Source organism: Vipera berus (assembly GCF_964194415.1).
Source record: "Vipera berus genome assembly, chromosome: 3".
In the NCBI taxonomy this organism is placed as follows: domain Eukaryota; kingdom Metazoa; phylum Chordata; class Lepidosauria; order Squamata; family Viperidae; genus Vipera; species Vipera berus.
This window is the reverse complement of record NC_138204.1, coordinates 25,363,863-25,391,823: the sequence shown is the minus strand read 5'-3', so window position 1 is coordinate 25,391,823 and position 27,961 is coordinate 25,363,863. Positions and strand designations below refer to the sequence as shown.

General features: G+C 39.3%; 1 protein-coding gene across 1 annotated transcript; it reads left to right on the top strand.

Annotated features, from left to right (window-relative positions):
• Positions 1–5,954: 5,954 nt before the first annotated feature.
• On the top strand, positions 5,955–17,605 carry MANBAL (mannosidase beta like). The gene is made up of 3 exons (XM_081326050.1): positions 5,955–5,996; positions 8,397–8,593; positions 17,072–17,605. Exons 2-3 carry the CDS (start codon positions 8,444–8,446, stop codon positions 17,177–17,179), a joined length of 258 nt encoding a protein of 85 aa, XP_081182176.1. The 5' UTR covers positions 5,955–5,996; positions 8,397–8,443; the 3' UTR covers positions 17,180–17,605.
• Positions 17,606–27,961: the final 10,356 nt, after the last annotated feature.

Genomic DNA, 27,961 nt, shown 5'->3' with positions numbered 1-27,961 from the left:
ACAGGAAATACTTTTTGTATCCTATGTATAGGTGGTCCACAATGTATAACACATTTGAGCCCAAAATTTATGCTGCTAAGTGAATTTAAGTTATTAAGTGAATTTTGCCTCATTTTACAACCTTTCTTGCCACAATTGTTAAGTGAATCACTGCAGTTGTTAATAACACAGTTGTTAAGTGAATCTGAATTCCCCATTGATTTTGTCAGAAAATTGCAAAAGGTGATTTATTTAGCGTATGGCTGGTCACACACAGAATTAAAAGCACTTCATATTTACAAGTTAGAACAGTTAAAACAATTTTTTTTTAAAAAGAAGCAATTATAAAACCTAAGAGGAAAACAGAAATAACATTTCAGAGTTTAATGTCGAATTTGCAGATCCAGTCAGTAGCTGCCGTTGTTACGCAGAGGAAGTCCTTAAAATCTCCTGGGTATCTTCTATTAGTGCATTCCCTCACTATATGTTCGATAGTCTGTCGGGGAGCCCCGCAGTCACATTGTGCTGAAGGTGTCTTTCCCCATTTATACAGAGAATCGGCACACACCCCATGAGTCATTCTAATTCTATTGTATGTCACCCATATGTGTCGGGGTAGATTAAATCCTGGAGGTATACTATTAGGATTAATATGCTGGAGGTATACTATTAGGTATAGCTACTCCATGCTTCCATCCACTTTTGTATAGTGCTCTGATGTTCGGCCAGCAGCTTAAGCGCTGTGAGGAGTGGTGGATTTCTTGACTTTAATCGACATCTTAAGAGATCAGAGGTATAGGCATGAATGGGTAGAGAGTAGTTTAGCAGGATCTTACTATACTCCCGAATGAGAGCTTCTTGTCGTCGTAAGTGCGGGGGAAGTATGTGGCTAAGAACTGGTAGCCAGTGAAGAGGTGTAGATTTTATGCACCCAGTAATTAATCTCATCGTATGGTTGAGTTGAACATCAACAAGTCTTGTATGTGAGCTGTTTATCCATACAGGTGCACAGTAAAAGGTGATCACATGATAACAGGACACTGCAATCATCACAAATATGAGTCAGTTGCAAAGCATCTGAATTTTGATCACAGGACCACAGGGATGTTGCAATGGTCATAAGTGTGAAAAACAGTTATAAGTCACTTTTTTCAGTGCCGTTGTAACTTTGAAAGGTCACTAAACAAATTGCTGTAAGTCAAGGACTACCTGTATATTGATTTTTGCTGTCACGTAGGCCTTGGTTACTGGAGGGACCACCTGTCACCCATTGGATCTTGCCAATTTGTTCTGACAAGTTCTGTTGATTAAACAATGAAATCTGTTTGGATTCCAGAAATGTAACTTCTTTGTGGCTCCACCCAGCTGGTGTTTTGGAGGCCTTGTAGACCTGGCTTTTTGACTATGGTAGTTAAAGCCCATTCTGAGTAGTGTGTATGTGATTCTCATTGGTTTTGCTATCTTTTGGTTCATTTGTCTTTATTGTTGTACTGTTTTATTGTTATTTCCTATGTCTTTACTTTGTGAACCACCCAGAATTGCTGAGACTGTGATGGTATACAAATTCAAGAAATAAATTATTTGTCCCTCTAGTCTTCTGATTTCTACCTAATATGCACTCAGACAAGCTATCCAAAACAGAGATTTAACAACAGAGATATAGACAGACCTGTGCAACTCTTTTAAAAGATAAACACAAGAATGAGAAAAAGAATTAGTTCATCGTACGTATAGTTTTGAGGTGTAGAGGAAAAAGAACTCTAACAAACCTGGATGTTTTCTTATGTGAATAATAGCGCCAAAGTCAAAGATTATTCTGTATATCTCTGTTATAGCTAAACCATTAGCACAACAGTTACTGAACCGCATTCCTAGACTCTTGTGGTTTTTTGAGGTCTTGAATGCATACTTTTCTGAAAGATTTTTCTCTTTTTAATAAAACACAAATTTGTTACATGTTAAAAGAGGCAAAGAACAGTTAATTTAAGATGAGACATTTTTGTTTCATGGCTTTTTTTCTTAAAGATTTTTTATATGTTCCATAATAAATGTCCAGTATCTTTTTTAATACATGAGTATTTCATTTAGCAGAGCTTTACATTGTTATTTTATTGTTGTCTGCTACAAGTTTTCATGAGGTCATCAAAAGTGCAATTAAATCAAATAGAAGCTTCTGTTGCCTAAGCAAGAGATGTTTAATTATTTACAAAATAATAGCAAAAAAATTTAAGAAGAATTATACCTGTGGAGAATAGAGTGGCTATTATTGTTCAACAGCAGATGTCACTGTTTAACAATGATTTAACAATGATTTAACCAAAGCTGTGACACTTTGTTTAAGCTAAATTATTTAATAATTCTTTTGTTTTAGAATTTATCCCCCCCTCCCCCACCCCCACCCAACCCTCCCTATCCCTTCCCCCCATTCCCTCCTCCCCCCCCGACTTCCCAGAGCTAAATACAGGGTATAAAATCAAAAAACAAACATAAGCACCCCTATGTTATCAGCAATAAACTATTAATTCTATCTCCCTCTAGCTCATGTAAAATGAATACAAACAATATTAATATTACAAATAAAGTAAAAGAGAAAAAGAGAAAAACAGAAAAAGAGCTTTACTCAGAATAGATTTTCTTAATCCCAGTCCTTATTCATATTAATTTCAAAAAAAAGAAAGAAAAAAAAACTTTCACCTACTATTTACATTCTCCAACCTTTCTCTAATTTCTAAACAAATTCTCAGTTACGCGCCAAAAGCGCCTATCTATTAACCTTAATAATCTCCAACCAAACTAAACCATAATCAAAAATAATTCTTGCATGTATCACGCCAAATGTCTCGCAGTTCCAAGTCATCCTTGAGTTCAAATAAAAAGAGGGGAAAAAAACTTGTTGTTAATTAGGAGCTTGCATACCCATTCTTAGTTCAGCACATACTTTTAGTCCATAACCCTAATATACTTTTCTAACAAGCAAATAACATCCATCTTAAATTGTGTTAAATAGTAAAAAAAAACTTTCTTTCTCCTCTATGATAAGCTTAATCCATTAACATTCTAATTTAAAAATTTAATCAGCAATCTTAACGCCCCAAAGCTTTTGGAGCACGTCTGTCATGACCCCCAAAACTTCTTTGGACCGCGCCCCTCCCACAGCTTCACTGTAAGTACACTTTGGAGATTCCATAACTATCTGCTGGTCTTGCTCTTGCTCTCGTCTCGCTCTTCTTAGGGCGGCACGCGTCATCCTCTGGCCTCCTGCAACATCCGATGAAACTGTATCTTGATCCCCTCCAACACCATTGTCCTCTATCTGTCTGTCTGCAACATCTTGAAGCTTTCCCTCGCCGTATCCCTTTACAGCTTCCAAAAATGATAGGGGGGTTGCTTTTAACACATTGCTATAAAAATCACGTGCCTGGGCCACAGTAACCAGACGATGTCTTTTACCTTCATGCGTCACCACCAGTCCAACTGGAATCTCCCGTCTAAACTTAATATCACATTTCTTAAGTTCCTGTACTAGAAATGCAAAATCTTTCCTTCTCCTTAAAATCTTCGGAGGAATCTCTTTTAAAACCAGGACTTCTTGCTCAGCCACTACCAGTTTAGTATCATAAGCAGCTTGAATGACTTCATCTCTAATTACTCTCTTTGTAAAATAGACCACCACATCTCTGGGTAACTTCCTTTGTCTTGCAATCCATGAATTTACACGAAAAATTTTGTCCATATTTCCCTCAATTTCAGATGCTGGCTGGCCCAATACCCCTTCCAGAGCCTCAGAAATCAGCTGCTTTAAATCTTCTTTACAGTTCTCCTTTAAACCCCTGATTCTAATAGCATACTGCATCTGATGATACTGAGCAAGGCTCAATTCTCCGTCCATTTTATCCCTTATATTTTCATTTTCTAATACCTTTGCTTCTAATATAGAATTCTTTTGACTGAGATCCTTCACTTTTACATCCAGCTGTTGCACACATTCAGCTACAGATTCAATCATAGACAACATGTCCACCCTCATTGCTCTAAACTTCTCTTCCATCTTCTTCTCCAATTTCTCCATTTTCTCCTCCATTTTCTCCTCCAACTTTTTCAACTTTTCATCCATCATGTCAGACATCAATTGTGAATGCTTTCCAAGAGCATCTTGTAAATCCTTAAGCGTCAATGCCGGAGGAGGTGCAGGAGGAAGCAAAGCTTGCAATGAGGTCTGTTGCACCAGGGAAGACCCCGCACTCCGAAGAGCTTTAGAAGTTTTAGCCGCCATCTTCCCCCACTTTCACTTATTGCGCACTTTCACTTTAAAGCTATAAAATCCATTGAGCTAGAGAGCAAAGATAAGAGTCCACATCACCTTGACCTCCTGTACCGCTCTGCCTGCATCTTGATAATCAAAAGTATTTCCTTTTGGCAGGGGTGGTTGCAAACGCCTGGCTCTGCTCCATAAATCCCGGAGCAACCCAGGCTTCGGGGGGGCTCAATCCTTCAGCCGCCCAAACTCTCAGCTCAGGCGGCCCCGGAGAGCTCAACCCCTACCTGGGGCCTCACTCCCTCCTCTTCTCCCGAGGAGGGGGCTTCAAATCCATCTAAACAGCTGATCAACGCTGTTTACGATGGAAAAACACAGCTGCGGAGTGGACAGCCCGAAGGCGGCTGTCTTCGGCGCCGCGTCGCCACCGGAAGTCTAAGCTAAATTGTATTAGCTGGGTTGAGTACATCTTTGTATTCTTGGTTTTAGTTATTATTGCAATGATTTTGTCATTTACCCAGAATATTGCATTAGCCACAACATCTCAACCACAGCTGTCAACAAAATCATAATGGTGTTAACCTCTTTTTTTTGGTATCCTGTTTTCACCAGATGCTTTCCAGACATTTAAAGATATAATTTGTCAAATTCACGACTAGCCAGATAAAATAAGATTTTTTTAAAAAGAATAAAGGTATCTATGGCAATTTATACCCACTTGATAGTCAAAACTACAAAATACTTTGTGTCATGTATATGTATTTATGTTTCTGTTTATAGCTTTTTACATCTTATGGATAAATCAAGGAACTTTGTGATGTCTAAATATTATATAATATTTGAATAAATATAAAAAGAAAAATAAGTCATTCTTAACTGATTTCACACAATTTGCCTAAATGTGTCCACCATGTAGAATTCCAGAAAAGCAATAATTCTACTTCCAAATCTCATCAAAAGAACTTTAATGTGCCATCTTTCTCTCTCATAATTCTGGAAGGGTCTTGAAGAAGTGCAGAGTAAGGAATGTAGGATAACATTACTCTACCTTCTTTGCAAGCGCCTGCTTTTCTCCATTTTTTTTCCTAAGCAAATCTGTCAAGGAGTAAAAGAGAATTATCGCCCAGAGTTCTGACTGGTAGCACTCCATCTATTCTAGATTTGCACTAGGTTCTCCTGCTTCAGCAGGGGGCTGGACTAGAAGACCTCTAAGGTCTCTTCCCGCTCTATTCTATTCCGTTTCGTAGGATCTGATTTCCCTGCTTCAACCCAAAACAATGTCTTAAGGTCAAACAAGGAAACAGGAACGGAATCCCTAGGGCGGGCAATACCACAGCTTCAGCTGTTTCGCCCATCCCTCGGTGTAGGACAGGGGTAGGCAACCTCGGCTCTTTTATGACTCATGGACTTCAACTCCCAGAATTCCTGAGTCAGCATAGCTGACTCAGGAATTCTGGGAGTTGAAGTCCATGAGTCATAAAAGAGCCAAAGTTGCCTACCCCTGGTGTAGGAGCCACAAGGACCCCGTTTCATAATATTTGGGTCAGTTCTTCCCCTTAATCCGCTTCCCCTGGTTGACGATGCTCCGAATCCATCGGGTCTGAGAAATAAGTCTGGCAAAACTTCGCAGCGAGCGACAAAACGATTGAATAAGGGGCGGCGCTATTTGGGCAACACGTTGCTACCGGCCGTTGCTAAGGGAGGAAGTACTTCCTGGGGAATCGGAAGCGCTTCCGGGAACGAGGTTGGATTTGAGTTGGAGGTAAGAGGGGCTCTGGGTGAGGTTAATGAGATTCCTGAAGATCTTGGGAGGTGGAGGGGGGGGGAGAGACTGTAGCCCCTCGTTTGAGAGGGAGAAAAAATGATGGATTTTCGTCCTGAGCTTTTTTATTCTAGCTCTAGTCCAGCCAGCCTTCATTCACGAGCTTCTCGCATTTCTAACGTTTTTCTTCTTTTTCTCGCGTAACCGCCTTAATGAAATCCTGAATTTCGTCTGTTTAATAACTGGCAATTAGTCTAATACTTTCCCAGGAGGAAAAACTCAACTGATGTTTTTTTATTAGTTAGACATATTTTTTAAGTAACCTCTAGCAATGAGGGGATTAAAAGTAAGAGAGGAGAAAATCCCTTCATAAATAAATGTCACTAAGAGATTTTTATTTGAAAAAATGAGCTTGGCATTTGGGCAGATGACTTTTGAAACTTAATTTTTGGTCATATACAGTTGGCTCTGCTCTTCCTATTTTAAGATTGCTTTAATTGCTTCCATTGATGGAGTTTTAATTATTTATTTTTAAAAATAATTCTTGAGGGTTTTTTAATGTATAATACTTGGATGGCAAAACTACAAAACCAAAAGTTCTAGTGCCTTTGGTGAGTGCTGAGCCTAGAAAGATGCTGTCCAGTCTCCAAAACAGGAAAATGTTATAAGAATCAGCATTAGTGAGATTAAATGTTAAATGAAGTTTTTGTTGCTGCTGCTACTACTACTACCAAATTCCTATTTGATGCTGTTCAGTTATTTCTTGTACTTCTGTGATGTATTAGTGTTGTGTTGTACTTGCAAATTCTGCCTTATAACATCATCAGATTTTTATTCACCCTCTTAAATGTTTGGATTAAAATTCCCAATCTGCTTTTAAGCAGGTATTCCAGGGAAGCTTACTTTTTGTATAAAAATAGACACAGATGATCATCCCACCATATTTTTTAATATATGCATTGAAATGGTTGCCTCAGAGTTTGTATTTTGGTAATAGGAGTTGCATTGACAAAATGCAGGCCATTTTACAATTTACCAAATTGAACCCATCTAAACAGGAATTTAAATACAATATAGAATTAAAAATCGACAGTTAAAACAGGCATCACTAGAATTCTAACAGTCAGTTTATTCAGGCAGTGATCAGATCAAAAACTCATTGCAATGGCAAAACATTTAGCTTGGTAAAAAAAATAAAACGAATGTCTTAGGACATATGTAATATAAGAGGAAGAGCCAATTTACTGTTCCCACTAATTAAACCTCCCAAAGGGTGGGAAATGTAGCAAGGGGAATTCTAAAGCTAGTATAAGGGCAAATCTGTATTAGGGTTGCAGGAGTAATAACCTGTAAGTATCCTGGTCCTGAGCCACTGTGGAATTTGAAGGCTATACCTGGTATTTTTGATCACTCCCAGAAATGGACCACTGGTAGCCAAGGAGGAATAGAATAGCTTTTGCCAACCTAACTTGTTCCACATGTTTGTTGGACTTCCGTGGAACTAAATTATAAAATGCATGCTAGCTGAGATTTCTAAGACTTGGGAGTCCATCACATCTGCAAGGTACCCAGTTAGTGGAGACTCAATATCACACTCAAACAACCAACATCATTCTGATCATTTGCCTCAGCATTTTGTGCCTTACAGAGTTCCTGAATGAGGATTATGGCTTTATGAAAAAAAAATGCATATTTAAAATAGAACAGAGCTGGAAGGGACCTTGGAGGTCTTCTAGTCCAGCCCCCTGCTCAAGCAGGAGAACCTATACCATCTCAGACAAGTGACTGTCTAGGCTTTTCTTAAAAACCTCCTGTGATGGAGCGCCCACGAATTCTGAAGGCAAGCTGTTCCACTGGTTTATTGTCCTCACTGTTAGGAAGTTTCTCCTTAATTCCAGGTTGCTTCTCTCTTTGATCAGTTTGCAACCATTGTTTCTTGTCCTGCCCTCTGGTGCTTTGGTGAATAATGTGACCCCCCTCTCCTTTGTGGCAGCCCCTCAAATATTGCAATACTGCTATCATGTTTCCCTTATTTCTTCTTTTTTTATATACTAGCCAAACCCACGTCCTGCAGCCGGTCTTCGTATGTTTTAGTCTCCAAGCCTTTGATCATCTTAGTTGCAATTCTCTGAATTTTTTTCAGACTCTCAAAATCATTTTTGTGATATGGTGACCAAAATTGGCTGCAGTATTCCAGATGTGGTCTTACTAGGGTTTTATAAAGCGGTACTAATACTTTGTGTGTGCTTGATTCTATACCTCTGTTTATACAACCCAGGATTGTATTAGCTTTTTTGGCTGCTGCTACACACTGCTGGCTCCTAGTCAAGTGATTGCCCACTAGGACTCCAAGGTCCCTCTCACAGTTACTGTTTTTAACGGAACTTCTTTTCTTTGCAGAAACAAGGCAGTCCAATTTTGTTGGAAGTGTACTGAAAGACTTTACTATGGCTGCTGAGTTGGATTTTTCACCCCCTGAAATCCCAGAGCCCACCTTTATGGAGAACATCTTACACTATGGGCTTTTCTTTGGTGCCATTTTCCAGCTCATTTGTGTTCTGGCGATAATCCTCCCTGTTCCAAAGACATATAAAATGGTAAACATTTCTTGTCTATGATCATGCTACTACAGCTGGGCATTTTTACTAACTGCCAGTTTGGCAACAATCAGATCATTACCTGATTTTTTTCCTCTCAAATATGCTGTTTTTTCTTTCATTCTTTAGAGGACAAAGAGACATCAGTTGAGCAGTTTTTTATCTATTAGGGACTCTCTGTGCGTGATAGGAAGCCCATGGCATCCTGACAATTGCAGCGGTTTCCTTAGAAATGTGGAACTTTTTTTAGCTGAAGGTGACCACACTTTTTTATATTATCTTCAAGAGAAAGCACATGGCACAATTGGATATAACTAATGCCAATACGGGCTATAGCTTATACTGAAACTCAGTGTAGCCCAAGCCAGCATTTTCATTTCTTTTTGCTTCCTTTCCCCCCCCCCATTCTGTCTCTTCTTTTTTCTCATTTCATCAGTCATCATCTATTTCCATTTTTACTCCACCAAACATATTGCCATTTTTACACTTCTGAAGGCAGATACTTTTATTTCCTCCAATACTCTTATAAGGCCTCATCCACACTCTGATTTCTTTTGTTCTTCTCCACATCTGTCTTGTGTTCTTTTTAATGGGAAAAGAAGAGGGGAGCAAAATAAAGAGATTTAATCGAATTCAGTGACAATTGTTGGAAAAAATTAATATAAGGAAAGAGATAGCAGGCTAGATATGGATATCTGGCAAACTGAGAAGATGGTTCTTAATTGGAAACTTCATCTCATTGCCAGGAAGTTATATAGCAAGGGATTCCAGATTGGGGGAAAACACAGTGGCATTTTATTTTTAGCTTGGCAAAAATCCGCGTTGTAACAACTTGTGGACACATGAGTGTTAGGCAAGTCTGTGGTTATTGTTATGTTTTCTTACCTACTTCTTGTACAAAAAGTAGTTGCATATCATGAATGGGAGTTGCTCTTGTCAATTTTTTTATTTTTCTATTATATTTTCTATATTGATAGAACCTCAGAATATGAAATGGTAGGATTGTAACAAATGAAAATCTCAGCAACCTTCCACAATAGCCAGTGTTCTCTCAACACCCATAATTCCTAGTCAATGTACTGGCCATCCAATGTAAGGATTTCCAATACAACTGGAAAAAGCACCAGGCTGAGGAAGTTACACACTCATTTAAAGTTTTACAAATAAGATGGAATTTCTAAAATATAAGAAAAGAAATAATAAAAGGAAAGAAATGTAATAGAATCTTACAAATTAAGATCATTGTTGAATTATTTTTATCTCAAAAGTATTAAGAATTTTATATTTTCTGGGTACATTAGACATTAATACATCTTGATGTCTAAAATAATTTTGACAGTAAATCGGATACAGAATTTAATCCAATTCGAAAATCATTTTAGAATGATAAGACTGTAAACAGGCTGGTACTACATTGAAAATTTGGGAGGAGTAATTATTAAACTTTTTAATAGGTTGTGTAGGAATTTTATGATTTATGATGTGTTGACTTGTTATTGATATATTATTTGGATTTTAACAATTTGTAATTTTTATATTGATATATTATATCTGATTTCTTCTGGTTGACCTCTGCCCGCCAGGTTTCCAGGTGCTGCACCAGCCTCGGGCTCATGGGAGGGGTGGGGGAGTGGCAGTTATCATCAGGGAATCCCTTAGCCCGCGAGAGACCACCGTCCCTCAGATGGTCGGGTGTGAGTCTCTCCTACTGAGATACGGCCCAGGGGCGCAGTTGGGCCTGCTGCTGGCGTACCTACCACCTAATCGTGCAGCGGCGGCCCTGCCCGAGCTACTCGATGCCCTCTCAGGGTTGGTGGTTGAATTCCCAAGACTCATGGTCTTGGGCGACTTTAATCTACCGTCCCTGGGAGGATCGTCCAAACTGGCTCGGGAGTTCATGGCTTCCATGGCGGCCATGGACCTGTCGCAAATAATTTCTGGACCGACTCATGAGAGAGGCCACACCCCAGACTTGGTGTTCTTGTCTGGACGGTGGCGTGATGATATTGGTGGGGGCACCACAACTGTTACGCCCCTGTCATGGACCGATCACCACCTCCTGCGGCTAGACTTCCCCCTTGCCACCCCCCACCGTGGGTGCACGGTGCCAGTCAGATGGTACCGCCCTAGGCGCCTAATGGACCCTGATAAGTTCCAGGCAGCGCTTAGGGACACGCATGCACTCCCTGCTCACAGCTCGGTGGATGCCTTAGTGGAAGCCTGGGAAAAGGCAGCCACGGAGGCTCTGGACCGAGTTGTACCCTTGCGGCCTCTGACCCGGCGCAGATCCCAGCGAGCCCCATGGTTCACCGAGGAGCTCCGGGAGATGAAGCGTCGGAGACGGGGCCTAGAGAGCCGTTGGAGATCCAGCCGATCCGAATCCGACCGATTGCGACTAAGAATCCTCACCAGGTCTTATCTCGCTGCGATAAGGGTGGCAAAATCCAACTATTTTTCCACCCTCATCGTGTCCGCAGATAATCGCCCGGCTGCCTTGTTCAGGGTGACTCGCTCCCTATTAAACCAAGAGGTGAGGGAGGAACCCTTGCAGGGTCGAGCCGAGGAATTCGGTCAATATCTGCTGGATAAAATTGCTCGGATTCGAACTGGCCTGGACTCCAACTGGGCTGAGATGGAAGAACAAGACATGGACAGTCTTGTCGACGTCATCTGGGATGAATTTGATCCTGTAACTCCTAAGGAAGTGGACAGGATTATGAGAAGGTTGAGCTCCTCCACATGCTTACTGGACCCGTGCCCTTCCTGGCTGGCCTATGCAGCTCGAGAGGGGACACGTGGATGGTTCCTAGCGGTCATCTCTGCTTCTCTGAGTGAGGGTCACTTCCCCACCGCCTTGAAGGAGGCGGTGGTGAGACCTCTCCTCAAGAAGCCCACCTTGGACCCATCCTCTTTAAATAACTTTCGTCCAGTCTCCAATCTTCGCTTCCTTGCGAAGGTTGTTGAGAGCGTGGTGGCGCACCAACTTCCTCAGATCCTGGATGAAGCGGTTTATCTAGACCTGTACCAATCGGGTTTCAGGCCGGGCTACAGCACGGAGACGGCATTGGTCGCTCTGATGAATGATCTCTGGAGAGCCCGGGACAGGGGTTATTCCTCTGTCCTAGTCTTATTAGACCTCTCGGCGGCTTTCGATACCATCGACCATGGTATCTTGCTGCGACGCCTCAGGGGACTGGGAGTGGGAGGCACGGTTCTGCGTTGGTTCTCCTCCTTTCTCCAGGGTCGCTCGCAGTCGGTGCTGACAGGGGGACAGAGGTCGACCCCGAGGCCTCTCGCTTGCGGAGTCCCTCAGGGGTCGGTCCTCTCGCCTCTCCTGTTCAACATCTACATGAAACCGCTGGGTGAGATCATTCGCAGTTTTGGAGTAGGGTTCCATCAGTATGCTGATGACACCCAGCTTTTTATCTCAACTCCAAACAATATCAGTGATGCCCTAGACGTGATGTCCCGCTGCCTGAAAGCGGTCCGGGAATGGATGGGGAGGAACAGGCTTCAACTGAACCCGGACAAGACTGAATGGCTGTACGTTCCGGCAAACCAGGATATTCAGAATGTCCCATTGCTTAACATCGGGGACATGTTACTACCCCCTGTTGATAGGGCCCGCAACCTGGGTGTCCTCCTAGACTCGCAGCTCTCCCTAGAAGACCACATAGGAGCTGTGACCAAGGGGGCCTTCTCCCGGGTTCGACTAGTTCGCCAACTACGGCCTTATCTAGACCTGGATTCCTTACGTACAGTCACCCATGCCCTTGTGACCTCTCGCCTAGACTATTGTAACGTTCTCTACATGGGGCTGCCCTTGAGATCCACTCGGAAGCTTCAGCTGGTGCAAAGTGCAGCGGCACGGACACTCTTGGGAGCCTCCCGATACTCCCATATCACACCTCTCCTCCGTGCGCTGCACTGGCTTCCGGTTGCCTTCCGAGTGAAGTTCAAGGTGCTAACAATGACATACAAAGCCCTACATGGCATGGGTCCGGACTACCTACGGGAGCACCTTCTGCCGATGTCAGCACCCCACCGTCCTGTGCGCTCCCACAGAGAGGGCCTCCTCAGGGTGCCACCGCTCAAGGAATGTCGGCTGGTGGCCCCCAGGGGGAGGGCATTCTCAGTGGGTGCGCCGGCCCTCTGGAACAGTTTACCAACCGAAATCCGGATGGCCCCCGACCTCCGTACCTTCCGTCGCGACTTAAAAACTTTCCTGTTCCAGCAGTCCGGCCTGGCATGATAGCGTTAATTGGGGTCCCAGTTTGTTTTCACTATTGTTTTTATTACTTTTTATTGTTCATCTGTATACCTTCCTTCCTCTGTACACCGCCCCGAGTCCCTCGGGAGAAGGGCGGTTTATAAAAACTAATAAATAAATAAATAAATAAATAAATATTCAGTTACTTAGCCTAATCAGTGAAATATTGAACATTTTAACAATTCTTAATGCTTATAATTCCCTGTTTATCCACTGTGTTTTATTTTTTATTTTACCTCTTTTTCCCTTTGTTCTTTTTTGCCCGCATTTTACTTTTGCAGCTTAATACATCATCATTGAAGGCATCAGAGGAATACAACCTAGTTCCATGGGTTGGCAAAATAGTAGCACTTGCAAGTACATATGAATTCTCTCAGATGGCTTCTGTTGGTCCCCAAAATAAAATGAAAGTTAATTTGAAGAAAATTATTTAATTGACCAATATCTTGAGTGCTCATCAAATATCACACAATTTTAGTGATCCCATCTGAAATTTTGCAAGACTTTCAGCATGAATGCTGAAATCCTATAAAACCTTGGCCATATTTAAAGATTTTTGCCCAATTTTAAAAATGTGTATTTTGACATCCGCATAAGAGACTACCTCTAGTATCCTCAGAGGCCACCAGTGGTCTCCAGGTACAATTAGCACAATAATATTGTATTAGTTCAAGCTTCTGGTTAAGATTATAGTTCATTTCCCAATACACCACTGACAGCATCACTAGTCTATAATTGTCACTTTTATTTGGTTCCAAAATGTGACTACCTAACCAATCTCTGGGCCTCCTCTTCAAAATTAAAGCAGGATTTTCAGAATTCAAATTTTGAATAAAACTAACCTTGTGTGTTTGTAACTGGTGATTAAAAAAAATAGACTCCCTCCCTGCTGCTGTCAAATTTATTCCAGGTATCCATGTTTTTTGCAGGACTGTTTTTTCTTCCTTTGCACTTGTCTTCAGCAAATATAAATTGTTTTAATTTAGCCCCAAATGCTGAGTATTGTGCCAACTAGCTGAGGACTTTGCGATTATGAATTATTTAGTACCAAAGAGAACAGTTGTATTGTTTGAATGTAAACTCAGTCAACTTTCCAGCAAATAATAAACACATCAAGTTTCCTCAGTGAAAAGCAAATGCCAGAATAAAATGTAGGTATAATACTTTAAAAATAGCAGGAACTTATTCTATAAGCTACATTTTTTTCACATAGGAATTAGCCCTGTAGTTAACTAGTATAGAGTTACCATGAAGATTTATATTTTATAAATGTATGGATCTTTCCTTCCTTTTAAAGAAATAAACCTTGTTTATTTCCCCCCATAAAACCCAACACAGCATACATAGATGTACACCCACTTAAATTATTTAATTTTGAGGTGCTTGAAACTTGGTTAACTGTATATTGTTGAGTTAGGAAGGCACCTGGCAGAACTACTGGATACAGTTCATCATTTAGCCAATTTCATGTCTGCATATTAAAAAATGTAATGGGCAGAGAGTAGGACAGCCTAAAGTTGTTTTCTTGTAGTATAAATTTTAAGAATGAAATGATATTAAGGTTATATTAGATAGGAGTAATTTGATCCTGTGAAGGACATTGGAAAACTACCATCTAATATCTCAAAAAATATGATCATTCTCTGTTGGGGTTGACATCACATTAAATGTTAAATTGTAATTTTAAAAATACTCAAAATTGAATTCCTTGAGATTGTAAGAATCAATGGACTGCAGAAAGAGTCAGGCAAACAGAATTCTCATTGTACCTGATTGGGCTTTTATGTTATCTTGGGAATCTCCTGCAGGCAGACAATTATTCTTTGCTATGCACTATTTCCAATTCATTCTGATTTTTAAAAGGAAGCATGATCATTCTTTACTTACCATAGTAATTTTATCTCTTTCCATGTTTTCTCTTCTTCATTCAGGAATATTTAAACTATGCCCTTTAAGTCTCTGAATGATAAATGCTTCTGTTTGTCCAAAGGATTGAAGTTTCCTGTGGGTGAATCATACACTTTGGCATGCAAGTCCTCTTATCATTTCTTGGAAGGACACATATGCAAATTGCCATAGCCCTGTAACTTAAGAGAGATTTCAGCCAAGTTCATTGATTATGAAGATACTGGTTGTTCTTCTCCCCTTTCCAGCAGAGCTAAATCTGCATTGCTTTCTAAGAGGCTTAAAATCAGCACAGATCCCTGTGCCGGTTTTCTATGGCATTCATTAATTGTGGACATCTTTAGAATCCAAAAATATTTATATCAAAACTTGTTTAATAAGGGAAAGCAATCTGTGAATTGAGCTTCCTCTAACATATCATGAATATGTATGATATCTCTCTCCCCCTCCCCCCCTTCTGATTCTTTGATTCCAACAGAAGAAAACTGTTTTCTCCATATCTTTCCAAAGATTTCCCACCAGTTTTGTAAACTTATCAGGCCCTATGTACCAAAGTAGGCTAGAGAGTGGGTGGAGGGAATATTTAAAACCGAAGGGTGATACTGAAGTCTTAAAGTTTGCATGGATAAAACCTAAAAATATCAAGTCTCAAATGGGATAGTCTACATTCGGTGTTCTTCTAATTTCAGACACATTCTAATCTTTGTTAACACAAAACAAATAACACATCATGAATTACTAGATTATAGTCTAAAGATTTTTAAAGGACTTACAGAAAGTCAACATGATCGAGATTATCCAAATCTCAGATGATAATGCTGTTCCAAAGGGTAGGTGTTATGACAGAGAAGGCATGCTTCTCTGGTCCCACTAGGTGGCAGTGTTTCATAGAAGTGATCCAAAGCATGCCCACCCTGTCAGATCCCATAGGTCAGCCAGAAACCATCAGAGATAGGTGGCCCCACAGGTAACAAAGCCTGTGTCATGAAGGGCTTTATGGGTGATAACCAGCACAGCAAAATTCACCTGGAAGTTGTAGATATCCAATGCAGTTGTGTAGTAATGATAGGGTACCCTGGTGCATTCATAATTATATATACCCATTGCATTTTGGACTAGTTATGTCGTATTTCCCCCAAATAAGATCTAATTGGAAAATAATCCCAAGCGTGATTTTTCAGGGTGCTCAGTAATATAAGCCCTACCCCCAAAATAAGCCCCAGTTAAGATCGTCAACAAGAAAGACATATTTAATTAAAAAATAACATATAATTAAATATAAATATTATTGACATTATTTATTTGAATAAATGTAGATTGTTGTACATAAAAAAATAAGACATCACCTGAAAATAAGCCCTAATGGGTCTTTTGGAGCAAAAATAATATAAAACCCAGTCTTTTTTCAGGGCTTCTTGAAATATGGTAGCTTCTTGATGGTATTTAAGGAGAGCCTCATATAGCATGAATTGAACAGTCCAGTCAGGAAGTGACTAAGGCATGACTGTCCATGAATAGGGCTTCCTGATCCAGAAATGGGCACAATTGGTGTACAAGATGGATTTGTTCAAAAACTTTGGTCATGACTGCTACCTGCTTTTCAGGTAGGAGTGGAAAATCCAAGAGGATTCCCAATGCATACAAGTTTGTCTGGCAGGTTTAATCCTATCCAAAACTAGAAGATAGACAGCATCTAGATTTGGGGACGGTAGAACCCAAAGCTCAGTCTTATTTGGGTAAAGCAATTTATACTATCATCTATTAGTCCTTTTTTCCCTTTCACTTTGTTCTCAACGTCGCTACTTTTCATTCTCTTTGATGTCGTTTGACTTACATTCTTTGAAGCACTTCCTTCTCCCTTTCCCGATTCAGGATCAATGGCTTTAGCGTAGTATTGCTATTTTCTGTATAATCAGCTAATTGTTAGTTGTTAGATTTTAACTCTTCCACGTTTTTTTCATCTTTTTTTGCCCACCTTGGCTACAAATCTGTGCTGATCAGCACTCCTCACCTCAAAATACAGGTGGTAATGTCCAGTGTTAAGTCTGTAGAGTTTTGTTTAAAAAAATTGACATTCAGATAAAAGTTTCTTCTAAGTAAAAATACCTAGGGTCAGCCTGAATAAACTTTTTAATTAAATTTTCTGTGTAAAAGATATAAGTATAAAACATGTAGTACTTAGAAAGCCTTTGATTTTATAAATGATTCATGAGCACGTTTATCCAGCATTCTCATGTACCAGCAAATAATTAAAAAGATCCACAAAATCATTAATGTTCTGTTTCCCTTAATGAACTTAACAGGATACTGAATGCTTTGAAACGAAAAGTGCTGAAGTAGTCAAGAAACCCAAAATTGCTGCTATCTCAGTGAACAAGAAGCTCAAAAAAGAAACAAAGAAGAAACGGTAAAATGATATCATGATGAAATTTTCACAGCAACCTTTTGGCAACAAGTCAAATTGCAGTGAAGATGATGTTGGTGAAAAATGAACATCCAAATATATTTGATAAAGCTGTTCTTATTCTAGTTTTGAGGAAGTAGATAACACTTTCTAAAACGGCTTCAGGTTTATTGTTTCACCTGATCTGTAATAAATAGCCTATAAGGTTAGCGAGAAATATCTTACAGTTTGGCTCAGTATCAGGAAAACACAACTTCTTTGGGCAGTGTTTGAGAGACAACTGGATCATAGGCATGTCCCATCACACCACCTTTTTCTATCTTTTAAACAAAGGAATCAAGCACTCTACTACTTTTGTATGTTGATAATATAATTGGTTATATTATTGTTATTCTTTCATTTTCTTTTATTAAAAAGAGTCCTAATAACTGTGCCTGAGTTTAGCTATTTTGGAATTTGAGAATTCTTTGGCATTTTACTGTTGTCCTATTCTTGTGTATAATAAACCAAGTTGTTCAAATTCCCTTTAAGCTAATTCGACTGAATAAATGAAAACTCTGATTCCCACTCAACAAAAAATGAACAATTCTGTGCCAATAAAAATGTCTCAGAGCCAATAAAAAACATCTTAGATCCAGTTTGGTGTATTGGTTAAGGCAACAAGCCTGAAACTGGGAGACTGGGAGTTCTAATCTTACTTTAGGCAAAAAGCCAGCAGGATGACCTTGGGCCAGTCATTCAATCTCAGCCTTAGTAGGAGGCAATGGCAAACCACTTCTGAAAAACCTTGCCAAGAAAACTGCAGGAACTTGTCCAAGCAGTCTCCGACAATCAGACACAATTAAACAGAAGGGGGGGAAAACCCTCAGTACTGTTATCAGCAGGCTAGTTGTGGATCTTCTACTAGTAAACAAAATGTACTTCTCCTAAAGTGAAATAGCCTTCATTATGCTGTTGATAGCAAATTGAAGACAGAATTTTGGTGGCTATGTAGCCAAAACAGAGCTATTGAGAAACTAGAAGCATTTTCACCTTCCTGGGAAAATTCCCAAATCTGCAGATGGGAAAAAAATAACTAGATAAAAACTAACCCTGAACAAAAATATTCTGCGCTGCCAAATATATATATGTTAATAACAAAATATGCAATTTGCTGTGTTAGGTGTCTGCCCCTGCCATCTTACGATGTTCCTGAAGCAAATTTGCTGTGTGCAGATAATTATATAATAGGTCAAATGTGTCATGTCTGCCATGGGATCCGTGAAGCTGGATCAAACAATCTAGTGGAAAGTAGTGCCTTTCAGGGGATAAGAGAACAAACCCTTATATGCAAACATTATGATGTATCAGTAGAAGGAGCCTGAGAATTCAATCCTAGGTAGTGGCGAATATTTCTCTTAGGGCGCAGAGAAAAAATCTGCTGCGAACTCCACCTGGGCGTCAGGAAGGGCATCCAGCCAGTAAACGCTCAGCTCCATCCAGTCACCCTGATTCTACTCCAATTAAGAAATTACAGGGTTGTTTTTTTTTAAAAAAAAGGAGTCGGAGAAAGTTGGGCAACCTGCAAACTGGCCTCTTCAGATCACCCCCTCCGATTCAGCCATGGGGCTCTGTTCTTCCATGGCCATTTCTGTTTCACCTGCCAGAAAGAACCTCACTTAACTAGTTTTTTTCAGACCTGCTTAGGAATCCTAACTTCATGGAACATGTCCGGAGGTCACTATTCCTACTGATCTCAGACTTAACAGAAGGGTTTCCAATACCATTTGCATCAGGAGAACAGATGGTGGAGACCCTCCTCACCTTGTATCCCCTTTAAATTCAATGTTCAAGATGTAGGTTCTGAGTTTAAAATAGTATTTCTCAACCTTAGCAACTTTCAGATGTGTATACTGCAACTCCCAGAATTCCTCAGTATTACTGCAAAAGTACAGTAAACAGTCCTTTGCCAGGGTAGCAGCATAAAACAAACTTCCATGGATATTTGGGGAACAATAATTGCCAAGGAAGTGGGGAAGAGGCCATAGAAATGCAAAAAGCAAAACAAAACTCACTCTATTTTGGAATCTGCATAAAGGAGAGCTCAGAAAGGAAGACCTAGTGTTAAACTGACATAACAGAAGTTGTACCTTACTTTATCAAATGCATATCAGTTTATCCACTCTGCATTTGATGAAATGAACAGCAATTCTTGAAATCTTGACCCTTTTATAAAATTGATTAGTCAGAAAGGGTGCTAATAAACTGATTTTGGGACTCTTGGGCATGCAAATATAGCTGTTGCATGTTCCGTCTCTTCAAATTAAACATTCTTTTGGCTTAATTATTTCTTAGTATTTTCATTAGCAGGGGTACGTTAGTATTTTAAAAAAATAATAGTTATACTTGATATAACAAAGCTGGACCTGGATAATGGAAAATACCGAAACATACCAAATTTCAGAGTTAACATCCTCAGAAAAATTCAATAACAAATCAATTCCATATTCTTGCCCATGAAATCACCAGGATTCAGATTCAGCATGAAGGATATTTCATTTAAACACAATGGAACCAGGAGCAAACTGAGTTTCGATGAAAACACATTTTTGTTTACCTTCTCTTTGTCTGCTTAAAAGGTAAGCATCAAAATCCCTGAAATCCTGTTACTCATAAATAATTGTAATTAACAAAATCAGGAAAACCAGTTCAACTCCAAAGGCTTAGAAGTGTTTATGTACTTACCACTTTCCAGCTTCTGGTCTTTTAGCAATTACTATTTTAATTGAGAATGTTTTTAACTCTTTTTGGGTAAAATAGTCACAGCTGTTAATAAAATCATCCAGAGCAGAGTCCATAGCAAAAGTCAACTTCCAATCATCTACTTTGTGGACTGCAGATTTTTGAGGAATTTGCAAATCTTTCAAGGGACATCATCCCCAGCCAATATTCTTTATAATAGCAAGACTAGATTAACTTTTCTTTTTCCATGGGATAATTGTACTCTAAGGTGAGATGAGAGCAGTAATTAAATGCTCCTCAAGGAGTGCTCTCTTCTATTAAATCCTCCCCCCACCCTTCCTTTTAGAGAACCTATTTTGGAAGTTCCCAGTAGACAATGCCCAGATTTCTGGACTGAATTCTGGTAGACTTAGCTTTTCTCCCTCTCAGCAATAACTAGGATGGTGGCATTTTTCATTAAGAGAAAAAAATATTTATGTGGGGAAGATTCTCCCCCCCACCCCCAATCCTTCCCTTTGCAATTTGTTCCTTTTATTATGTTTCATTGTGTTGCTTTCTGTTGACTGAAATTGATTGTGTTAAGAGCACGTCTTTATGCAGCTCTTGTTCTGGCTATAGGGTCCCTCGAGGCTCTGTAAGAAGTAGCTCATGACCAATAATCCTAGGGGCACAGTTCATTTAAATCCTGATTAATCCTTTCCAGACCTTCTTTACTTTTGTTTTGGTGCACTTACTCTGTGCCTTGCGTGCACTCAGGCAGAAGGTTGTTCCTGTAAGAGATAAAAAAGCAGCTCAGGGCTGTTTTAAGGCAGGCAGATACCTGCCTCTTCAAGGCTCAGAAATAGATGGTTAAGAGCTGTTTCGTGGCTGTTTGATTGGCTTCTTCTGAAGCCAGAACCAGAAGCTGTAAACATTTATGAAAATAAGAATATTCTCCTGGCACAGATGTGTGCCTCTAAATTAGGGAGCTGGGAATGAGCGTGATTTCGTTGATTCATTTGATTTATATCCTAACTCATTCCCAGAAGTATTAAAAATTTTGTCTGGACAAGAGCAAGGGACTTCCCAGGTAAAGTTGCTACTGGAAACCTCAGCCATCACTGTAATATCGGGGAGCAGTTTCATACTGTATCCAAAATATAAGAGTTTTCCTGAGTGAAATCAATACTATACTGCAAATCATTATGTGTTTAGTTAAGACAGCACCAATCAAAATATGCCACCTTTACTAATGGCTATATTCACAGTACCTGTTTTTCTGAGTTGCTGTTGCTTCAGGATCATTTCTTCTTGTCATTTTTCCTTCGAGGATCTCAATCGAGATATGGCAATGCTGAGGGCAAACAAAGCAGATTAGGCAAACTCTTGTCCTGTGTGGTCCTAAATAATCTGGAGAATGTTTAAGGTTGATATCAACCCTCCCAGGTAAACCAGAGAAGAAACAGGACTAGATGAATTGATTCTACTTTATTGCAAGGCTATATTAACAGAACTTGTAGACAATCTTAAGTCTTCCTGTCTGGAGAGGAATTATCAAGCTATTCACTGACTCTTCATTCCACAATGATTGTCAGGTCTGCTTTTTGGATCTGACATTAGTCCACCATTTCTTCCCTGGAAGTCAGTGACCCTTTGCCCCATGGCAGTCATTTTCTTTGAGGGCCTGTAACATATTCTCAAAAGGTCAAATATATCTATTGACCACAAAAGGCGGGACCCATTTCACAGAACTAGTGTCTACAATGAAGTAATTGCATTAGATGTTTTCTCCAGATACTGAGGTAACAAAGATAAAAGAACAATAATTTGGGGCAAGGAGTTCCATAGATGTGATATTGAGAAGAATGGCTCTTATAAAATCCAATTTTAAGTTTCCTAGTAAGCCATCATATCTCTTTTATCAACTACATTCCTTTGTTCTTCATGAAACCAGTCATATACAAAGGCCCAGGTTAGAAAACCGGATATCTGTAAAATTAAAATATCTCTGTTAACTTACATAAACAGGCTGGGCACTCCCTCATTATGGAAGCTCTACATTTACCAGGGGAAAGTTTATGTTCTCCTGTTATATGCAATTATAGTGCTTAACACCACTGTCTAGTTCTTTGCACTAAAAGCAAACACACACAATCTGCTTAATAATTTCTAGTTTTAAATGGTGTTCTGTAACCTGTACTATCCAGGGTTCTTAAAACATCCACTTAACTTTGTTGGTGTTCGATATGTAAACTAAATCCTAAACTGAATTACTGAATTATTGCTACTTGTCTTCAGTTGGAATCTTTTCTGGCTTTAGTATTTGAAATCATTTAGCCAGGCAACCTGGAATTCTTTGGGCTAATTATTGCTGCATCTAATAATTAATTATTATTATTCACATGGTATGGTAGGCCAGGGATTCTTAAATAATGGTTTATTGAAAAAACTACTATTGGGTAATTTCAGGCATCACACTAAAGGAGAGGTTATGAATTTCAAACTGCATTAAAACTTAATGAAAAGCTGAGCAACATTCATTTTGTAAATCCCAATGTTCAGATTTTCAATGACACAATTATTCCAACACTACTATATTTTGGAGATAAATCATATAAAGGATCTCAGGACTCTGTTCACCTGTCTGTCTGCCAGCAGGATAATTGTCCAAAACAGAAGAGGATCAAATTTGATGAGGTAACAGAAGCCAAAAAAAAGAACAAGTTTGAAAATAGGGCAATAGGAAAACAGATGCATTTTCCATCAGCGGGATTTGTTCTTCAAGAAGTTAGTTTCCAAAGTTGGTCAGCTAAGTTGACTCATTCTTTTTTACATCAATCTCCTACGGTATCTGGAACATGAATATTACTATTATTAGCTATCTTGGTATATTATTCCAAAGAATGACAGAGAATGTTTATATGAAGTTCCTTGAATCCTTTTAATATTCAAAGTAATAAACTTCTTTGTTGTGTGAACCAGCCATTGTAATTGATAAACTTTTGGCATACTGTGTGAGTTCAGCCAAAATGGTTTATGTAAAAAAATTAAATTCATATAGGTCATATACATCAAGCATAGAGCAAATACCTCAAATACATAAATACATAAGCCATAGTTTGTATAACCATTGTTTCTTTAATATGACAGAAAGCTAAGTGATAAAGCCTTTTTCCCAGATCAGATTGGCTGGATTTAAACAATATTAATATTTAAACAATATTAATAAGCCAAAATGAAACAAACTATCTTGTGGCATATACTCTACCCCTCTTTCCATGAATATAGTCATGTATGCTACTCATTTCCAAGTTACCTTGGAGCAGTGTTTCAACCTTGGCCACTTTAAGCTGCGTGAATTTCAACTCTGGTTGGAGAATTCTGGAAGTTGAAGTCCACTCAGCTTAAAATGGGTAAGATTAAGAAACACTGTCTTGGAGGAATCTCAGAGAGGCAGACTCACAAGAGAACAACCTACAGGCTACTATTGACAGATGGAAAACTATGATTAAAAGCCAACACTGACATTTTTCTATTGTGCCCATTGTGCATTTACCGGAGCAGGTCCAGACCAAGCTGATGAGTCATGACTGCTAGAGCCAATGAGAGAACAAGCTTCCTCTGCCCCTTAGCCTTTAGTCACCTTGGCTGTTTCTTGAGTCATAGTTATCAAAGCATGTTGGTACATCTGCTATGTGAAGGTAACCTCCTTGATTCCAGAATTACATTTCTGTACTTCTTAAACCTTTAGGATGCTCAAATGTTCAGAGGGACACATGGCATACTACAGCATACAACAAAATCACCTCTGACTTTGCTCATTGGAAGCACCCTACATTACACTAGCTCTGTTGTGGGGAAGCTCGAACTTCTTCTTGAAGAGAACAATGTTAGTGTGTGGTGGCCAAACATCAGCTGAGGTCTGGTAGCATCTTTTCTGACTAATAAATTCTATTTAAAAGGCATACATTTCTGTAAGCTACAGCTTACTTGAGCAGATACCTCTGATGAACTGTATTTGATGAAGTGAGCTTAGCACACAGGTTTGTGCCATTAATAAAATGTGTTAGTCTGAAAAAGTGTTCCCTGAAGGACTTACTTGATGACACACAATCAAAGTTATCCTCAGTTTGAAGAACTATTTAGTCTTGTGAAGAATGACAAAAAGGGAGAATAAGGAAGCTGAATTTGCTCCTCAGTAGGTGAGAAATTATTTGATTAAGTATTCCTCCCTATTGCAAGATGTATTTTTTCCCTTAAATTACAGTATTCATTTATAAACGTGCATTTATGCATATAAATGGGTATGTGCAACTTTTATGCAAATTGCCCCTTGTCATTTCTGCCTCTTTGTTGATATTGTATTGATTGCTGCATGGATTATGAAATATCCCGGAGCCCCAATAATATTCACTGCTTTTAAAATACAGAAAGGAGGATATGAATTCTGCACAGCAAGATGCACTTGTCTGTCTTACCTTGACCAGGTCTGCACAAAAACAATTTTTGTTTTACACACATTTCAAGACAAAGTGTTGGTTAAGCTTGCCAGGTTTTTTTTTGTGGGGGGGGGAAACTATGTTTTTTGTGTACTGCTTGTTTTGCAGATGCTGGCAGTCATCACTCATGCTTTGTCAGCTTTCTCGAAAACCACTGCCACTTTCATGCCACACAAACCTGTGAGTAACTATTGTTTCTCTGTCCAATGCTCTGAGGTCATACAATGTACTCACCTGTAAACTTACTGCATAGGCAGAGTTTGCACTCCTCACTGGTCTAAATATGGGTGAGTAGTCTCTGGTTCACCATATCTTGCAAACACAACCTCTCCTTTAAAAATGCTTCAGAAAGTATAGCTTATGCAAAATACTGCTGGCCAGTTTTTAACCGGGATAGACTGCCAACAATACCTACCTCTTATTTTAAAGCACATTATAAGTTGATTATGCACTCCTGAGCCCAATATTTAGTGATCAGTTTAATAAATACCAAAGAGTTTGGTCGTACATATGCAACCCTCCACAAACTGGTTTTCTCCAGATATATTGGACTAGATTAGAACCCCATCATTCTCAGTCAGAATGCCTCACTAGCCAACTGACATGGTATTTCAGTGGACAGCATATCAACATTGGAAACCCTGCTTAAACTCCCATACATAGGGAGATATGGCTTATAGGGCATTTTGAAGAGATAGTCATTTTCCAGAATATACTGCAGTCAGCCTGGTCATCTCACCACTGTTCTCTGTAGAAATGAACATTTTTGGGTGCGTTTCAAAGCATGGTGATCTAACTGTTTAACAAGCTGTTGAATTCCTTTTCAGTTTTGTTGATGTTGTGGGATTTTCACTTTATGCCAGCATTTTAATTTACTAGGTGTTTTTTTCTGCCTAAAATGTTTTAGAGAAGCTGTTTCTACTTTCTCTGTAAGCTGCTTCAGGGCATCTGTCTCACAGGGAATGTAGAATAGAAACATCAAAGGGAAGAGCAGAAGGGGAGAAGAAAATTATAATCAGAATAAAAGTTTTACCTGCTGATTTCCACAGATCAGAATTCAGAAAACTCAGGAGCAGGTCTAGGGGGTTTGTTCATTCAGCTGGCCATTCTAGCTTACAAAAAATAAAAACTCAGGTCAAGGATAGTTCGTGGTATAATACTAACCAGGCAACTATACTGAGCTACAGACCATCATAGAATCATATCTTTGCAAGGAGTCCTATATGCTATTGTTTTCTACTCCTTGTTAAGTATAGGCATTCAAATAAATGCCTCCCAAACAAATTTCTGTCTAGCCTCTACTTACTGTAAATGCAACCAATGAAGAGGAGCCCACCAGGATTCTGAGCAATTGGTCTCACTGTCATATTGCCCTCATACTTAAGAATGTATTTCTAATAATAAATCGGAAACAATATTCCTGAAACCCATGATTCCATCTCCAGCCCAATGGAATGAGAGAGCATTCTCACGTGAGTTTCTCCTATGGGTGACACCTTTCAGTTATTTGAAGAATAGAATAGAATAGAATAGAATAGAATAGAATAGAATAGAATAGAATAGAATAGAATAGAATAGAATAGAATAGAATAGAATAGAATAGAATAGAATAGAATAGAATAGAATAGAACCTTGGAGGTCTACTAGTCCAACTTCCTGCTCAAGCAGAAGAACCTATACCATCTTAGACAAGTGACTGTCCAATCTCTTCTTAATACATGTATTGTATTACTGTATGGTCATAAGTCTAGGACACAAACACAGCTCCTTCAATCTTTCTTCACAGGGCTTAGTTTGGTTCCCTGTTATCCGCAGTGCCCTTCTCTGAAACTATTCTAGTCACTCTAACGTTTCTTAAAGAATGGTGGACAGAACTAGATACAGTATCTCTCCACAATAGAATAAAGTGATACAATTACTTCCCTTTGAAAATTATACTTCTGCAAACAAAAAAATTTATACCAAGTTCAATGCATGGTGACTTCATGGACAAAACCAGACACTGTTCTTGACAGAACAAAACCATATCGCCATTGCCTTATTCTGGTGTGTGTTTTGACTTCCCAAACTAGCCCACAGCCTTTGAATTCCCCGGTGGTCTACCATCTATGTACTAACTAGGCCAAACCTGCTTAGCTATGCTAAGGAAATCAGCAGTACTTGCAGTCAGATTCTCTCTTTCTCTCTCTCTTTGCCTCTGAAATGTAATGGGGAAGCTGGCAGGGAAAATCACAAGTTGTGGTCATATGATGTCATGCTTAATGATCACAGGAAAAAAATGTAAAATTGGGTGCGGTCATGTGATGCCTCACATGACTTACTAACAATTTTTACACTCACAATTATGGAATATGTCAAGGACTACCAGTATTATGACCATTCACTGAGGGAGATGGGGTTAAGAAATATGAAATATAAATAACTAAGAATAAACAGCTATTAAAAATAATATATACCCCATACTGCTTGCTGTGATATAGACACTTAACAAGTCTTGAATAGTGTACATGGGAAAATTTTTAAACAAAGCTTGAGGTCAGGTAAGAGTCAGTTTCACTTCAGTGATGGGAAAAATTCCAGATGAAATGAAATCAAACAAAGCAAGTCTTTCTTCTGGTCACAGACAAGCATTGGAAAGCTCCAGTAATGAAGGAAGATTTGTTGGAATGACAATGGAAAAGCAGGGAGGGAAATTCAAGAGTAACAGAATAAGAGGGTAGAAAATAGGGAGGTAGCCTTGTGTTTTTCTAAAATATAGGCTAATTGTTAATAAAAGAAGTGGAAGGAGAAAAGGCTTTTCTTCTTAAAGTCACAGTCACATGAAGTATATCAAAATGTAACAGGCAAAACACAGGAATATAAATGTTTCATTAATAGCTTCCAAGCCCAGACAAGTCAGGCAAGTGCTGCTTCTATTGCAATATGTATACAACTAAAACTTTTTAACCTGTAATGTCACACTTGAGCATACTACAAGAGAAAAAAGCAGCCACAGAAGATCTCAATCTCAACACATATCTATTCCATGTAGCTTTTTTCAACTTATCTAGGAAATGTGATTAGTTCAGTTACTGTTGCTATTGCAATCCGAACATGGAAGGGCAGGTTGAATGAAATACTACTTCTAAAATAGGGATTTGAAAATGAGAGGTGATTTTATAGTGAGATTCCAGCTAGCACAATCTGCTTGCTAAAATCTGCTGTGGCTTTCTAAACTTTCAAGGAGAGACATCCTCCATCACCTCTTACCTATTAACGTGGAAACTCAGGGGTTAAATCCTAGACCATCTATCACTAGGTGCAGTGATGCAGCTCTGCTGCTGTGATGCAGCTCTTCCAGCTGCAGGATAGTACTGGAGGACAGGCAGTCTGCTGCACGAGGAAGTTACCAAGAGAGTGTCTAGGACAGGGGTAGGCAACCTTGGCTCTTTTATGACTCGTGGACTTCAACTCCCAGAATTCCTGAGCCAGCTGGCTCAGGAATTCTGGGAGTTGAAGTCCACGAGTCATAAAAGAGCCAAGGTTGCCTACCCCTGGTCTAGGAGGAATAGCTTCAGTGAATAGCACATTGGACTCTAATAATGGGAATA